Source organism: Tenrec ecaudatus, chromosome 13 (assembly GCF_050624435.1).
Source record: "Tenrec ecaudatus isolate mTenEca1 chromosome 13, mTenEca1.hap1, whole genome shotgun sequence".
In the NCBI taxonomy this organism is placed as follows: Eukaryota; Metazoa; Chordata; class Mammalia; order Afrosoricida; family Tenrecidae; genus Tenrec; species Tenrec ecaudatus.
This window is the reverse complement of record NC_134542.1, coordinates 69048426-69066242: the sequence shown is the minus strand read 5'-3', so window position 1 is coordinate 69066242 and position 17817 is coordinate 69048426. Positions and strand designations below refer to the sequence as shown.

The window sequence follows — 17817 nt, the reverse complement described above, 5'->3', positions numbered from 1 at the left end:
ACAATGATGGTTTTTGTTCTTTGATGTCTGCTACCTGGTCCCTTCAACACCTCGTGTTCACACAGGCTTGTGTACTTCTCTGTGGGCTTTGTTGCTTCCGAGCTAGGTGGCCGCTTGTTTTCCTTCAAGCCTTTGTGACCCCAGATGCTATATCTTTTTGATAGCCGGGCACCATCAGCTTTCTTCACCACATTTGCTTATGCACACATCTGTCTTCAGCAATCATGTCGGGAAGGTGGGTATCATGGAATGACTGTTTAGCTGAGCAAGGTGCTATTGTATTGAGGGAGTGCGTGTGAGGAGGCCCAATGTCCACCTGCTACCCTACTACTGAACCTATAAAATATGCACATAGGTCTATTTTCCCCATAATCATAAATATATTTACATATGTACATGTTGGTATTTAGGCTTCTGTGTATGCCCTTTGCTTCCTACTCCTTTCCTCTATTTCCTTAACTTTGCTCCTGTCCCACTACCATGTTCAGCCTTCATTCTGGTTTCAGTAATTCCTCTCAGTTACCTTGCCCTTGGTCACTCCCTACCAGTCCTCCCGTCCCCTCCCTCCACGGGTTTTGAACCACTCGTTGTTCCCTCGTCCCTGTGTTGGCCAACACCTCCTCCTTTCCCCTACCTCCCACCCTCTCATGTCCCTCCGGGACCATTGGTCCTGTTATTTTCTTCTTACAATATTTATCCTGCCTATCTTATCTAGGTGGACCTGCAGATATAGTAATATGTGCATAAAAATGCAGATGGCTTTGACAGCAGCAACACCGACATGCTAACAAACAAAAAAGCCACTGACATACAAAATTTAAAAGAAGAGGAACAAAAGAAAACAAAAAGACAGCAAAAACAAACAAACAAAAACCTGTTAGTAGTTCGAGGTCTGTTTGTTGACCTTTAGGAGTGTTTTCAGGACGAGTCTGATGGGGTGCCATGTCCTCACCCCAAAGTCCACCCTTTATACTCCCTCGGGACTTCCTTGCTCTGCTTCCCCTGCCGTCCATTGCACGCCCCCAGTGTTTTGCCTCAGTGTGTGTTTGGGGGGGGGGGGTCAGTTCAGTCGCACATCCCCCACTGTCTCAGGTGCTGTCCCGTGTAGGGCCATGGATCAGTGCAGGATGTCGCATCTCGCCATGGGGCCGGCTAGATGGTCCTCTGTACAGTGGGTCCTTCGAGCCGCGCTATCGTCTTCTGAGCTTGGTGGGCCCAGGTGTGCTCTGCTCTGTTCTTCCTCCTTCCTTTGCTTCAGCTTCCTTCTCAGTGTGGTGTGGTAGGTCAGTTCCTTTCCCACACTAGACGATCTATTTTCATTTTCTGTGTACTCCCTTCAGTGGTGAGGGTCGGGCTAATTCTGGTTGGAGCTGGCGTGTGGTCCATTCTCTTTTGTGTATTCCTCCGCGCTGTACTTTGCCCTCCTGGTTTGGCATGTCATGGTGAGGTCCGTATGCATGTTCCAGTACTGTGGGGACACAACCAATACTCCCCCCACCCCAAATTCATTGATTCTTTTCCTCTGTCATTGCCATTCTTCTGGGGAATACGTCAGTGAATTTTCATTTTAACTATTGTATTTTTAGTTCTAAATTTCCATTTCTGTTTTCTATTTGGGGGCTAAAGTTTCTTTTTTCCCTTGGTTTAAGAGTCTTTATAACTGCTTAAAGCACATTCAAAATGTTGTCTTCAATTCTTGTTAATTCATTCGACCTCTGAGTCATCTTATGATTGTCTTTTCTCATTTAAGTTGTGATTTCTTGGTTCTTGGTATTATGAGTGGGTTTGGGTGTTTCAAAAGAGGCTGGATTCTATTTAAAATGTGTGTTTCCGTGGGGTGTCATTTTGTCTGGGCTCATTGTGTGACCTGGCCTGTGGCTGTGCGACCAATGGTGACTGTTTTCAGACCCCTTGCTGGGCTGCTGCAGTTTGCACAGCAGACGAGTCTGAAACCTCAGACCTTTTTCCATATTAATTATGATTAGTTTTATTTGACAACTAAGTTTTTCTCCTTGTCTAAAAGATCCTTTTTTAAAATCCAGAATCTACTCACCCTTAAAGGAGATTTTGTTGATAAAGACCTTTGTGTCATGCTAACCCTTTATAAGTACAGATATAATCCTCACTACTTTCTTCTACCGTAATTTTAAATCATGACTGAAGAGAGCTTCAAAAAATTTCTGGAAAAGTGGAATGGAACGATAATGGCCATGGACGCAATTTGAAGTGTGTTCCATTGAGTGAGCTTAAGTCGAGCACTTAACATACTCCAAGTTGTTATTTATTTATTCATTTTTAATCAAGAAAAGGTTTTTATACAAAAAGAAGCAGACTTTGATGGCTGTACGCATGAGAGGTAGAGGAAGTAATAAGTGAGAAGATCGGTGTGAATGTTGGTGAGGGGAAGGTAGTTCCCGACAGGAAGGAGGTAGGTATGATGGTAGCTAGCAAGCCTTAGCAGGTGTTGAGAAAGTTGATGAGTGCCAACATGATGCTCTGATTTGTGAACCCTCACCTAGTTCACAAAAGACTATAAAAGATAGTGGAATATTTCCCCAAGCTTTGGAAGCTTCCTCACACAGTTAATTTTAAGATACTGCTTATTTTGAAAACTCATTTATTCCAGTGTGGTTGTATATAGGAAAACAAATTGAGCACAATGCTAATTTCATGTCTGCTAATGAATGATCTTGTGCAAAATACTAAGTAAATATAAAGAGGACCCAGTCCAGCTGAGCTGCATAACAATATACAAGCCACTGGATTTGTTAGCTTGCCCAGTGCACTGTGTGTATCCTGAATCTTTTTTACTGTACTGGTTTAACTTTATCCCATCCAGTTTCAGATCCTCCCGCCACCACTTCACAGTAACTGTAAAGCTGTGCCCCTTCCCATACTCACTTCCACAATCAAACCTCAAGTCTTTTTCAAAGTGAAGCGCCGTGGTATTAGAGTACTTGTGTGTGCCTCTTGTGGTTGGCCCTCGTTTCCTTTTTTCCTTTTTAAAATCATTTTATTGGGGGGCACATACAACTCTTATCACAATCCATCCATTGTGTCAAGCACATTTGTACATTTGTTCCCATCATCATTCTCAAAACATTTGCGTTCTACTTGAGCCCTTGGTATCAGCTCATTTCCCCCTCCCTCCCCCACCCTCCTTCATGATCCCATGATAATTTTTTTTCATGTCTAACACTGACCACTGTCTCCCTTCTCCCACTTTTCTGTTGTCCGTCCCCTGTGGGGGGGTTATATATGGACTCCCCCTTTCTCCCTCTAACCTTCCCTTTACTACCTGCCTGGTATAGCCGCTACTCTCATTGTTGGTGGTCCTGAGGGGTTTATCTGTCGTGGATTCCCTGGGTTTCAAGCTCTTGTCAGTACCAGTGCACATGCTCTGATCTTACGGGATTTGTAAGGTAGAATTGGGGTCATGACAGTGGGTGGTGGGAGGAGGGGGGAGCATTAAAGAACTAGAGGAAAGTTTTGTATTTCATCTTTGCTACTATACTGTACCTCAACTGGCTCGTCTCTTACTTGTGATTCTTCTGTAAGGGGATGTCCAGTTGTCTCCAGATGGGCTCCCCCTCCCCCTCATTCTCATCACTATGATTTTTTTGTCTGGGTCTTTGATGCCTGTTACCTGATCCCTTCGACACCTCATGATCACACAGGCTGGTGTGCTTCTTCCATGTGGGCTTTGTTGCTTCTCAGCTAGATGACCACTTGTTTATCTTCAAGCCTTTAAGACCCCAGACGCTATATCTTTTGATAGCCAGGCACCATCAGCTTTTTTCACCACACTGGCTTATGCACCCATTTTGTCTTCAGCGATTGTGTCAGGGAAGGTGAGCTTCACAGAATGCCGACTTATTAGAACAGAGTGTTCTTGCGTTGAGGGAGTACTTGAGTGGAAGCCCACTCACCATCTGCCACCTTACTACTTAAATACATATGTCCATCGATCTATTTTCGTATCGCTATATATAATATATTTGCATATGTACATGCCTGTATGTAGACCTCTACAAATGTCCTTTGCCTCCTAGTTCTTTCCTCTGTTTCCTTTTACTTTCCTCTTGTCCCACTATCATGTTAGGCCTTCATTCGGGTTTTGGAAATTCCTCTCTGCTACATTGCCCTTGATTTTATATGCTGGGAAACATGCCCCCAACTAGCAAAAGTCTCACTCGATTTATAACCAGTGCTTATTAGCTTGTATAGCTTCTCTGATTATTTTTACTGAGTTTCACATTTATTGTTCTTATTTTTTCGAATCAAATAGATTGTTAGCTCTCTGAGAGCAAGGACAATGCATTATAAAGCTTTCCTAACATATACTAATAAGCCAAACCACTTTTTTTCATGTACCCGATAGTTCAAATAGTTGGATGAGCTAAATGTTAAACACTGACCCTAAGTAAGCATCTGCAGAAAATTAACACTTAAAAAGCTTATCTTAAAAAGTACCAAAGCAGTTTTGTTTTTTAATTTAAGCTAAGAAAGAAGAGAAGAAAAGGCATAAGTCGTCCTCCTCGTCGTCGTCCTCCTCTTCCAGTGACTCTGATAGCTCCAGTGACTCTCAGTCCTCTTCGGACTCCTCTGATTCTGAAAGTGCTTCTGAAGAGAAGTCCAGAAAGAGAAAAAAGAAACATAGAAAAAATTCCCGAAAACACAAGAAAGAAAAGAAGAAGCGAAAGAAAAGCAAGAAAAGGTCTTGATTTACTTTTATAAAACCAGTTTTATATCTAAGAGATATAAATTCTATCTAGATATTGTATCTTAAAGATAATATTCTAATCACCCTCTGCTAGTAGCCCATTAACTAGGAACATATGTAGCAAAGTTAACACAAGATCACAAAGTCTTCAGTTTGTGGTTTACATTTGAGTACATTCACATTTTTAACAAAACCAATCAAATAGTTTTATATGCAGTCATTGAAAAACTTCTTCAGGTTTTATCAGCTTATAAATTGTATATGAAAAACAGGAGTCATGCGACTTCTAGAAAACCAGCCCTTGTTCGTATTTCTTGTAGCTGTCTGTCTTTGCTCGCCTGTGTTCCTCAGCTCCTTTGTTCTCGGTGATTGACAGCATTGGGAAACAAGTGATGCCCAAGCACTTGCTTTGTTTCCCATTCTTCCTGAAATCCTGTTTATACTAAAACTTATATTTAATTTTTGTTGATTCATCAGAATATAATAACCACAAAGTTCATATTTTGGTTTTATTTTTAAGAAAGATGTTTTTTGAAAGTATGACAAAATACTTTGTTTGGTTTTTGGTTACTTGATTTGTCAGGAATGAAGAAAGCTTTCCCTGTGTGGTGATATATCTGTGTGGGGGACAGGAAAATATGTATATGTGATGTCTTAATACAAATACTGGAAATAATTAAATGTGTGTTGTTTTGTTTGTTTCTGTTTGTTAAGCGCATCCAGTGAAAGTGAAGCTGAAAATCCTGAAGCACAACCCCAGTCTACTGTACGCCCAGAAGAGATCCCTCCTATACCAGAAAATAGATTCCTAATGAGAAAAAGCCCTCCGAAAGCTGATGAGAAAGAGAGAAAACCCAGAGAGAGAGAGAGAGAAAGAGAGTGGTAAGGGCATGTGTCTATTTTATAGAGCAGCCTACACACTTAGCCATAGGATTTCCTCCTGTTTATAAAATTACATTGGTATTCTTGTCCCAAAATTAAAATATTTTTAATAGGATGTCGCCAGCAAGGCTTTCTGTTGCTATAAACATGTCTAGCTTAAATTGGAAAGATTTTGAGTGAGTTTTTTTTTTTTTTAAATAAAGCACTACAGGTGCAAATAAAGATTAGTTGAACGACATTACAAACCTATTCCATTTAAAATGAGACAGTGCTATGTTTTTAGAATCTAGTAAACTTTTTAGCAAGTAAAAATTGAATTTTTCAGTTTGTTTAATAGAAAAATGCTGCTTTCCTGACCTGATACACAATTTTATGATAATGAAAACTCATGCCATTTTTTAATGCTTTGGTAATGTGTTATTTCTAAATCTACAATACTAGCATCAGTGAATCTATTGGTTCTCTCTCTGATGGGTCATTTTAATAATTATGTCCAGAAGTAGAAATTTTCCTCTTAATTTAAAACAAAGTGTGTGGTTATAATATCCTTAACCAATGCCATTAAGTCACTTCTGACTATAGGACAGGACAGAACTACCCTGTTGGCCTCCAAAGCCTGGTGGCATAGTGAATTACACGTTGAGCTGCTCACTGCAAGGCTAACAGTTCTAACCCACTAGCCACTCCATGGGAGAAGGAGGAGGCTGTCTATTCCCAGAAACCCTAGGGACAGCCGTAGGATTCCTATGAGCTGGAATTAACGTGCTCACAGTAGCTTGGGTTTAATCTTTACAGTAGTAAGACCTGCTGCTGCATCTTTCTGTCTGAGCAGCTGAGAGCTTTAAACTGCCTGTTTTAATTAGCAGACAAATGCTTTAATCAGTATGTAACCAGGTCTCCTAGTTACAGCATCTTAGAAAAATACCATACCCTCTGGCATTGAGTCTGTTTCAGTGCAGGATGACCCTCCCTATATAGCATTTCTGAGAATCTAAGTCTTTAGATTCTGAGAGCATACCGCCTCATCATTTAAAGGGGAAATGTTTGAGCTACTTTAGAATTAATTTTTCAAATACTTAAAACGTTTTACTTATGGTTGGTTAGTTTGCTGATTGAATATTAATTCACAACTGTTTGGAAATGACAGTTCCCTTTTTACATAATCATGATAAAAAAACTTTCATTTGTCTCTGCTTGAATTACAATTGATAAATTTCTCTGTAGTTCTTGGGAGACAACTACTGTAAATAGATACAGAATTTTAAGTTTACTAATTTAGATAAGTAAAGATATATTTATTCACTAGGGTTTTTCCCTTAGTAAAATAATATCCTTTAACTTGACCTTTGATTTGTTTGTAGTAATCCACCGAACTCCCAGCCTGCTTCCTATCAGAGGCGACTTTTAGTTACTCGGTCTGGCAGGAAAATCAAGGGAAGAGGACCAAGGGTAGGTTACTTTTTCTCCTGAATCTTTATGTGATGTATTGTTTTTGCTTCCCTTACATAATTTTAGAGTGTGTCTAAGTATTACTGTATCATACAAATAAAATTTAGGGAAGATGTGGGTATTGAGTCCGGTGTACCATTTTTTACTCTATTTAGTAGCAGAATTCTTAACAATCATCTGTCACAGGGTACTTTGTCTTCTACCCTTGTTCTGCTGCTGCACACAAAACACAGTGGATCCTTCTCGATCTTCGTGCTCTGATCTCATGCCTGAAGATATTCTTTTGCTTCTGGCTCCATGGCATTTTCTTCCTTTCTGTATGCATATGCCCTAAATTTCCAATGTTTAGCTCGTATTTTTCTACCTGACCTGTAAATATTGGAATGCCTTAGAGTTCCAACTCTTCTCACTCTACAAATACTCCTTGGGCAACCTCATCATTTGCACAGAGTCAGTTGCTGCCTATATACGGTACTTAGTGTCCACTCTTCATTTACTCATCTTAGTACTTAAAACCAAACCAGACTCACTCCCATCTACCTAGTTGACTCCTACCCACAGCAACCCATCGGGCAGGGTAGAACCTATCTGCCTGCGTGTGTTTCTGAGACTTTAATTCATTTATGGAAGTGGAAAACTTCTTTGGCCCATGGTGGTTTTGAATTGCTGACCTTGTGGCTAGAGGCCACCCAGGCTCCCTTCTTAGCACTGAAGTCTTATTCTGTAGGCAGTCACTCAGATGCCTGTGGCCTCTCAAATGTGGCACACACAAAACTCAGCCTGAACACTTGCCGTTCAGACCTGAGCCGCCTCTAGATTTCTGGTCTCAGTGATTTGCACTGCCAGCTGAATACTTAACCCAAAACTCATTTTGATTCTCCTACTTCTTTCATATCCAATGTGTCTTAGCATCCCTGAATCCATCCTTAATTCTCTGAAAATCCCTGCTTCTCTTTAGCTCCACTCCATCGTCGTCATCTGTTATCTGAACTAGAACAAGGACTTCCTAACTGGCGTGTTGGCAATCTTACACCTTTTCCTCTTAGGACCCCTTTGCATTGACTGTGCTTTCAAAGGGTCTTTGTTGATGTGGAATATATCTGTGAATGAGAACAGACACTTACAATGCAAGGGTAGATAAGTACACATCCCTTCAGTGATGCAACGTCATCAAAGCCTGTCAGGTCACCTGGGAGCTCCATTGTCCAGTCTTGAGAGAAAGTGAAAAGGGGAAATACTCTGGTACAAGGATGAACACAGTTTGGACTCACAGACCTCCTAAACCACACTGAAACAACCACTGATCTAAGCCTTTTACAATAGTAACCAAGCCTGAGTGATTAAAAATGAAACTGATGACATCCCTCCTGTGTCACTGATTTTAAGGTAGATGGCTTTTTTACATGGTCTTTAATACCTCTTAAAAATGTAGTCTATTATTCTGTTTTTATCTGTATTACCTAATATTACTTTCCCTCGCAGTTTTAAATCGGAGCTGTACTGATGACAGTTATTGTTTACATTTAGAACCATGGACCTTTAAAGATATGGTAGTTCTTATGCCTCAAAGGATGTTTTTCCCCCATTCTTTATCCTCTTTTCTTTACCCTTGCCCAACAGATTCCTGATAAACATCCTTTAATTCTCAACTTTTAAGTATCCCTTAGTGGGCTGCACGTTTTCCACATCCTAGATCCGGTATCTTTGTTCTAGACTGGAATCACCTTTGTTTTCCATCCACACTCAGCACCGAGAGCGGTGGTAGCTGCAGCTGTGTTATTGTCTTGATTGTGCGTCTCCCTGCTCCGTAGCGCAGTAGAATACAAATCCCAGAGGAGGAAATGAGATGTGCGTGCTTCACTGAGATTTTCTCCAGTATGTGGTAAAATGCTTGCTCATCCTAAGGGATGAATAAATGTTTGTTGAATATGTGAACATCTGTAGATTTGAGGAATGCTTGCTTTGAAACATTAAGCATCTGCCTCTATCCAGATTGAAACTTGACAAGAGTTATTATACCATCCTTGGTTAGGAATCTTCTGAGAATCTGAGGGAAATGAATGCTGTAGAAACTTAGAATATTTTGTAGTGGGTGCTGTTTATTTGTAAAGTTTACTTACTTCTTGGATTGATTGTTTTAGCTATTACTCAGTGTTTTGTATTTTTAATACAATGATTTTTCCTTTTTATATTTTTAAGCGTTATCGAACTCCTTCTAGATCCAGATCAAGGGATCGTTTCAGACGCAGTGAAACTCCTCCACATTGGAGGCAAGAGATGCAGAGAGCTCAGAGAATGAGAGTATCAAGTGGAGAAAGATGGATCAAAGGGGATAAGTAAGATTTATTTAACTCGTTATGTTTCACATGCACGGAACAGGTAGTTTTCTAGACTGTTGGCAGTAAAATTACTACCACCATTTTGTTTCTGAATGCTTTAAGGTAAATTTAGTTAATAATAGACGCCATTCTTTTTGTAGGAAAATTTCTAAGGTACTTTTTTTTTCTTTTCAGGAGTGAGTTAAATGAAATAAAAGAAAATCAAAGAAGTCCAATTAGAGTAAAAGAGAGAAAAATATCTGATCACCGACATGTGTCTGAGAGTCCTAACAAAAAAAGTGAAAAAGAACAGAAAGTTAAAGATCATAAATCTAGTAGCAAAGACAGAGACATCAGAAGAAACTCCGACAAAGATGATAAATATAATAAAAACAAAGTGAAGAAACGGGCCAAATCTAAAAGTAGGAGTAAGAGCAAAGAGAAATCAAAGAGTAAGGAAAGAGATTCCAGGCATAATCGACACGAAGATAAGAGAGTGAGATCAAGGAGTAAAGAGCGCGATCATGAACGTGTTAAAGAGAAAGAAAAGCAGTCAGATTCCAAAGGCAAGGATCAGGAAAGGAGTAGGAGTAAAGAGAAGTCTAAACAGGGAGAATCGAAAAGTAGTGAGCGTGATCATAAGAGTAAGGAGAAGGAGAGACATGCACAGTCCAGGAGTAGAGAACGCGATCTACCTAAAAGCAAGCACAGTTACAACAGTAGAACAAGGGAACGAAGCAGAAGTAGGGACAGGAGCAGAAGGGGCCGGTCTAGAAGCCACGAGCGGGATCGCAGCCGAAGCAAAGAGTCCCATCGATACCGAGAGCGGGAGTACAGGAGACGAGGACGGTCCCGGAGCAGAGAGAGAAGAGCAACACCAGGAAGGTCCAGAAGCAAAGACAGGAGGAGGAGGAGGAGAGATTCTCGGAGCTCAGAGAGAGAAGAAAGTCAAAGTAGAAACAAGGAAAAATACAGAAACCAAGAAAGTAAGAGTTCACACAGAAAAGAAAACTCAGAAAGTGAGAAGAGAATATACTCTAAAAGCCGCGATCAAAATAGTTCAACTAATACCAGGGAAAAAAAGGCTGACAGAGATCAGAGCCCATTCTCAAAAACAAAACAAAGTAGTAAGGACAATGAATTGAAGTCATCCGCATCGAAAACCAAGGAGGAGGAGAAAACGAGAGCCTCAGTGGAAAGAGAAACCAACCCCAAATCAAAGGGTCAGGAAAATGACCACGCACATGACAAAAATAAAAAATTTGATCACGAATCAAGCCCTGGAACAGATGAAGACAAAAGTGGATGAGTGAGTTGTATAAACTTAAAAACTATTTTCATTCTGTCTCAAATTTTTTAAGTTTTGGAGACTTGGATCTCTTTTATGTTGTCTCCCTCTTTGTTGTTTTTTATGTTTGTCTTTTTTTTTAATGTGGACTTCATTTAGTTGATCTTTTGATAATCTGCAATCTGGATAATTTGTACTGATAAAGTTTTAATAAACTTGAAATGAGAAAAAAATCACTTTGGTGTAATGCTGTGTGCTGTGTTTGATTATGTCATGTTTGTTTTTGTGTTGCAACAATCAGCCAGTAGCAGACATGATATAATAATATGTTTGATCAACTGCTTGGAAACAGTATGCATAACTGATTGTTGCAATACATTGTTCCAGAAGCTTGTTTTTCTCATTATTACAGTGTAGGAGCTACTAAGTAGAAGATCTGTTGTCTAGATTTCCTGATTGCATCTGTAACAGAACTTTGCAACCATTTCTTTGACTTAAACTAAGCAAGGTCCTAGTAACTTGAGATCTTAAAGCAACACTTGATTTTAAAGTAACTTATTTAAATAGGTAACATTACTTGCATTACATTTTCTGATTCTTTGAAACCAGACCTGTTTCATAGTGATTTTTCTGTCAAAATTAGTTTTACTTCCCTTGTTTATAAAAATAGTTTTTGTTTCCAGTTGATCTGTTGATTGGTCTTTACTTGTTATACAGTAGCCAGGACTGTACCTGGGAAAGGAAGGTACACCGGTGATGCAGTGGTTAAATTTGAAGCTGCTAGCCGTAGATTGGGTGGTTCAAACTCCCCAGCGCTCGGTGGGAGAAAGATGGGCAGTCTGCTTCCGTACAGATGGACGATAGTCTTGGACGGTCTGCCCTACAGGGGTCACTGTGAGTTGGGATCAGTTTGACAGCAGAGGGCTTTTTGTTTTGTTTTTTAATTCTTGGGAAAATCTATTTTAAGTTTCAATTCTGTGTTACTACTTTGGGGCTGGAGAGTTAAGATTGTTGTAAAGTTATTTTGTGAGATTAAAATATTTTCAGTGAAAATACATCACTTGTGCAAAGTACTTAAAAGTTACACAGATTTTTATAATGTATTCGATACGCTCACTCTGAAGACGGTGGACTTCTTTTTTTGCGGGGAGTGGGCCACCAACCTATAAAAGAGTTGTGTTAACACCGCATGCTTTTGTTTTACGTTGACCTGACTTCTCTCATGGGTGTGAGTTTCAAGTGGCGGGAAGTGAATCTTTTCCATATATGTATCTTGATAAGGCTACAAGCATGTTTATTGACTGGTTTCTGTTCAGGTGGCTTTTAACTATTATTATGAACACTGTTTTAACTCGGCTGTAACATTGCCACATAGAGTAGAAAGTTGCAAAACTTGGTAGCTGAAGATAACCAAAAGTCATTTAGATTTTGTGTGTTGTATTTTGCTATTCTGTGATGTGTGGCCTTTTCTGTAAACTCCTCTCAATAAACATTTGAACATCCAGCAAACACAAAACCTGCCTCATTTTAAAAGAAATTTCAGGTTGAAATTATTGTAACCTAGAGTGTTTCCTACTTTGATATTAGTCAACGTAGTGTCAACTGTGCTGGGAGTTTCAAAAAAAGTTTGTGGAAAAAAGGAATTAAAAGATCACGGAATTTTTCCATCAACTTATTGGAGCCCTGTGTATTACCAAGGTAGCTTCTTGGTAAATCCAGTAGCTACTCAGTGCTCCTTGTGTGGAATAAAACAGTGCTTGACATAATACCTTATTGATTAATTCATTAGTGACACATTAATCATTCTTGTAGTTGTTTACAGGGTGATTTGGGGAATGAAAATGAGATTGTTTGGAATATATTAGAATAAATATCCACACTGCGTTATTTTGTTTTAAAATGCTTCCTGATGATAAACATAATAAATGAATCTGAGTGCCCAAGCTGTATAGTTTGTTGCATATTTTAAAGTAGTTATCATTTGTCTTAAATATAACAAATTGCATTTTAAAAACCTTGGTATAAATACATGCACTTCAAAACAGGTGCTATTTAAGAAAGGATTTCTAATGTATTTTTGAAGCCCCTATGAAGTCAAAACATTCCTGTTTCTGATCCTAGAGCTTTATCTACCAGGAATCATAGACCAGCAGCGCTCTGAATCTTAAGAGTGGGGAAATTAGTACTGTCTGTAAACAGCATTCTATTCTGGCAATCCAAGGGCAGCTCCATGAAATTGTTCTTTTTAACTCTCCCCTTGTGTCTTTCTTTTTTAAGATTTTTTAAACTATTAGAACACAGTTCAAGGGGTTCCAGTGAGGGATGACAACCAACTCGATGTTACCTTCAGAACATTGGTAACATTTACAAAACGTACCTTAAGATTTCTTGTATCTGGATTGCACACAACTCGACTGTCTGAAATGGTGATGCCGTTTTACATGGACATGCTGCTGTCCTAAAAATCGATAGTTCTTTCCTGTTGGATTGTTTAACAGTTTAACATTACCTTTGACTTTAAGACCCTTTTAAAAATATTTTTGCTTAATAGTTTGATTTTGCTCAATTGAAGACATGTAAACATTTTTGTGTGTAAAATGTTTTGGGAGATATGCTGTGTGACACTAGAGAAAAATTAATGTTGATTGCTCTAAAACTAAAAGGTACCAGTAAACATTCTTTTAGATGAGGGTTCATCAAAAAGCATTGCTCCTGGGACTCCAGGTCATACAGGCCCAAGTTTATGTCCAGACGAAACACGTGGAGGGAGGCTGCGATCAGTGACGGCTGCAAGACATTCTCGGTTATGTACTTTTCTCAGTCTCTTTGTGGTGCCTTTCCCCCCAAACGGGGTCCAACCCAAACAGCGACAACTTTCTGGAGGACTCCAAGGGGTAATCTTGATAGATTGTTTTCAAAGGCAACACGATCACAGAGGCTTAATTATGAAGTTTTAAGAAAACTTCAAACTACATTGGTGATTAAAAAGCTAGGATAGTTGCACAAGGAATTATTTCCATCCCACTAATGCACGTGCTCATTTTCTGGGGGCAGCAGGGGCTGTCCTATGAATGTCACTGGGAGACCCTTCTGCGTCAGCCCTGCAGCCTTCAACCTTTCCCTAGACTGCACTCTGTTTAGGAATGGACAGGCGCCGTGGCTGCATCAATGGGCTCAGGCATAGGCACCTTTGGGACTGGCTCAAGACCATGCAGTGTCGTGTATAGGGTTGCTATGGGTCACAGCAACTCAATGGCACCTAACAAGGACAGAGGTCCTTAGGAGGAAGACAGCTTGGATTCTTTGGGGATCAAAAGTGCAGACTCAGGGAAGGGTAAGAGAAATGGAAACACCTTCGGAAGTGCACACACCAGGTGCGACAACAGTTTCACCTTGTTCAGTGGCGGTTTCTGTGACTTTGTAATAGTACTTTCCCACTTGCCCTTAAGTTACTAGGGGGCATGTTTGGTTGCCGGTACTTTGGGCAGTGATGTTAAAGTTTGTGTGTGCTTTCAGTAAGCTCCGCTCCCTTTACTCCAGGCAATAATTTCCATCACTCTTTCGACTTGAGTGGAGATTTTGTATTGAAATGTGTTTGTCTACCCTAGCAGGTTATCATACAATTAGATTTGAGAGCTCTAAACCTGTATGTGCTTGCTCTTCTCTTTGTCATCTTAATGATTCAGTTTAAGCTTCATACTTTTACAGTTGACTAAACCCTCGATTGTAGGCTGAAGTCCTGTTTGTTGTGAAAAGACGCGTTTTGTTACATGCGAAGATCAGTCCCAGCAAATTCTGACTGGCACCGTGCCTGACGTACCTGTCACAGTGGGCTGCCCTGTGGGAGAATCGGGGTGTGCCATGTTACCCAAGATACAAGTGATTAAGGAAAAGAAAAAACTCCCAGGAATGAGAAAATTTCACTAGCTGGGCTGGAGAAGGAAAGCATTCAATGTTTCTGTTTATCTTTGCTGCAGGTAGGGTAGATTTGTTTCTGCCCCTTTTTATTTTATAGAAAATAACGTCACCGAGAGCAGATGCTATGCATTCCCTTGCCCTTGAATATGCTTGTAGCATTTGGAAAGATTGCTAAACGAGGTGGTTGTATGTAGTGATGTTGCAGGTTTCTAGCTGCTCTTTGTGGAAGGGAAGAAATAAATGAAGTTTAATGCACTTTTTCCTAGCTCAAAAGTCACTGTGATGTATATTTTTTTAGATATTTAGAAATACAGCTGTTTTCTTCTCAATTATAGAATTAGTTTCAAATGCTATTTCTCTTAGTGTTAGTAACTGAACTGTTTTCTTCAAACTGCATTTTACAAAACTGAAAACTTCCACAAACTGTATTAACTTTTATAGTTACACATTGTATCAAATAAGCTACTATAATAAACAGGTTCTTTTGGTATTCTTACTATTATGTTCAATGTTTATTTTTATTAAAAGCCAAGTAATGAAGACAAAATAAAAACATTGTTTTATTTTACTCGAGATATGGAAGTGTTTGTATTATATAATGGAACAAAGAGTTTTAACATTTTAGCAAGTAGTGACAGTTTCCAGGAAGAGGTTTGGGGAAGAAGTTCTAGTGTAAATATTTATTCATAATGCATCAAATTTCAGTGTCTTTTGTCTCAGCAAACTTCTAAGATTCAACTTGAATTTGCATTACTGTTAACTGGAATAGCACTATTTGCTTAATTCCTCTAAATGTTTCAGCATTGAAGACAATAAACTCTTGATTCCTAGTTAAAATATAGCGCTTACCATTGTGAAGCCATATGAATGTTAATTTCACTTTTGGAAAATCTTATTGGGGTTGGGTGTTTGGGTTGAGAATGGTGTTGGTTTTGCTTTTACATAAACGAGACATTTAGAGAAAATGTACATCTGTAAAGATGAGAGTCGTTGAAACTGATCCATCTAGTAAGGCGTTCTGACCATCCAGTGGGCTGTATGTGGTCACATGTGACGATGAAGTGTTTTTAAGCTATAGCCAAGAGAACATGTAAAATGTGAGTGCTTTCTATGGACTTTGAAAATTATGTATTAAAATACTTTTAGCATCAATTTGCTTTTTCTATTTTCATTGCTAAGTTTCTAAAACATTTCTTAATCAAATATTGTGCTCTCACTTTTATAAAGTGCTAACTTACTGTTTTTACACCTCCCGTATCCACCCTCCACCCCCAAATCCTTAGTACCCTAAGTGCCTTGGTTCCAATTTATATCTTTGCCATACATTTGCCCTTGGGTTTCTCCTAGCAAATTCGAGTGGCTGTGTTTTCACAGGGCTGAGCAGTAATTTGCCACAGGCCTTTCCACTGAAGTGATTTTGTGGTAAACCTTCAGACAGCCGTGTGTGTGTGTGTGTGTGTGTGTGTGTGTGTGTGTGTAGAATAACATACAAAAATAAGTTTTCTACAATTCTTCACCTTAATTAAATTGGCTGTATAACATTTTTGTAATTACCACTTTGAGAAAATGGACTTGTGTTAATGGGGAAACTACCATATATACTTGTGTATAAGCCAAGTTTTTCAGCACATCTTTTATGCAGTTTTTGTGGTAAATGTGTCTCAACTGATTCTGGTTGACTTATACTCCAGTATTTAGGTAGCTTTATCAAACACTAGTATTCATCCCCATATTATACATACTTTACCTCTTGAAACAAGGTAAAAGACGTATACGGCAGAGGTCCCCAAACCTGGTTTATTGTGCCCACTGATTCAAGAACTCTTCGGTGCTATCTCTAGACAAAAGGAAATAACAGACTTGTTTATTAAAGTCCTAATAGCTATAGCCATTTGAAATTAATTACTAATGAAGATGTGTTGTAAAACTTGTCAAACCAATCAATCAAATTGGATACAACCACCAACTTTTCCTGTTGTACGCGGGTTGTCATGCGCTATCCGAGTTCTGTGCCAGCACAGCGGGGTCACCGGAGCAGAATGTCCCCAGAGGAGTGCAGCGAGCAGTGAGTGTGTCGAGTATCAGCACCCTCCCTCCCTCAGAGCACTGGAAGGCCATGTATGCAGTTCCTTTGTAGTGATCGTTCAGATGTATAGCCATTTTTTAAAACAATCTTTATCATTTAAATCCCAGGCTCGTGGCTCTCAGAATGTTTGGGAACCGTGACTGTCCAAAGAATCATCTGCCACGATTTCAAAGTGCAGGCAGCCAGAGGTACTCATCAGAATCAAGTATGGGTGAAAACCACTGCCGTGGAGAAAATTTGTGAAGTTCAGCAAATAAATGCATAATTTAGTATATTTGTGTATACATTATTGGAGGGAGTGCTATTTTTATCAGTTTCCCAACAATGATCCTACCATCAAAAAATCTTGTAGTTAAGGCATACCAGAGCAGACTCTTTGGGTCTGGGGTATTGTGAATTCAACAAAGCTACAGATTGGCTTATCAGAAAATTGCACATTGCCACAAGAGCTTACGCCTTTAGGAGTCTAAAAACACAAGATTGGAAAAATAATAGGTCAAGAACTAGATCTACAAAATTCTGCTGTAGACAACAAACTGCCAACAAGCCTAGTGCTGGTTGTCTGGATGAACTATATCCCTGTGTTCATGTCTCAGTAAATTCGAACCAAATTCAACTACCATCAAATCCATTCCAACTCATACCGACCCTATAGGACTAAGAAAAATGCCCCTTTGGATTTTAAAAATGGTAAATTTTTATGGGAGCATAAAGCTTTGGAGTGGTTGGAATGGCAAGTTCCGTAGTTAGTAGCCCAACATGTAATCCACTGCCGTGTACACATAATACATGGATAATGTGTTTGTTGAGCCATAGAGTATCTTACCACATGCCTTGAGACATGAGCCTTGTAGGGCTTAATTTCTAAGCACAACAATGGGATATAAATTACGTACCAAACACCAGTCTTCCTCATGTTAATGTCCTATTTGAAAACGCGCTTTTGAGACTACAATAATTTAACAGGCTGTTAGCAAAAGAACCTGATTTTCCACTTATATGGAAAGTGTACAAAATCAAATGTTTTAATCTAGTCACAAACAAGAAAATAAAAAACGCACAGTAAGTCTTGCACTCGTACTGTAGGCTAATATTCAAGAAGTTCCGTAAGTATTGAGATTAAAAACGATAATGCTTTATTGAGTAGCATGAT

The 17817-nt window shown here is 39.3% G+C and overlaps 1 protein-coding gene across 4 annotated transcripts in view; it reads left to right on the top strand.

Moving 5' to 3' along the window:
* Positions 1-10896, top strand: part of PPIG (peptidylprolyl isomerase G) — a 43119-nt gene extending 32223 nt beyond the window's left edge. For all 4 annotated transcript variants that reach the window (XM_075529422.1, XM_075529426.1, XM_075529423.1 and 1 more), the window contains 5 exons: positions 4501-4717; positions 5438-5605; positions 6967-7054; positions 9254-9390; positions 9568-10896. In XM_075529422.1, the coding sequence (XP_075385537.1) occupies positions 4501-4717; positions 5438-5605; positions 6967-7054; positions 9254-9390; positions 9568-10681 (1724 nt within the window). In that variant the 3' untranslated portion in view covers positions 10682-10896. The remainder of the gene's footprint in view (positions 1-4500; positions 4718-5437; positions 5606-6966; positions 7055-9253; positions 9391-9567) is intronic.
* The last annotated feature ends 6921 nt before the right edge of the window (positions 10897-17817 follow it).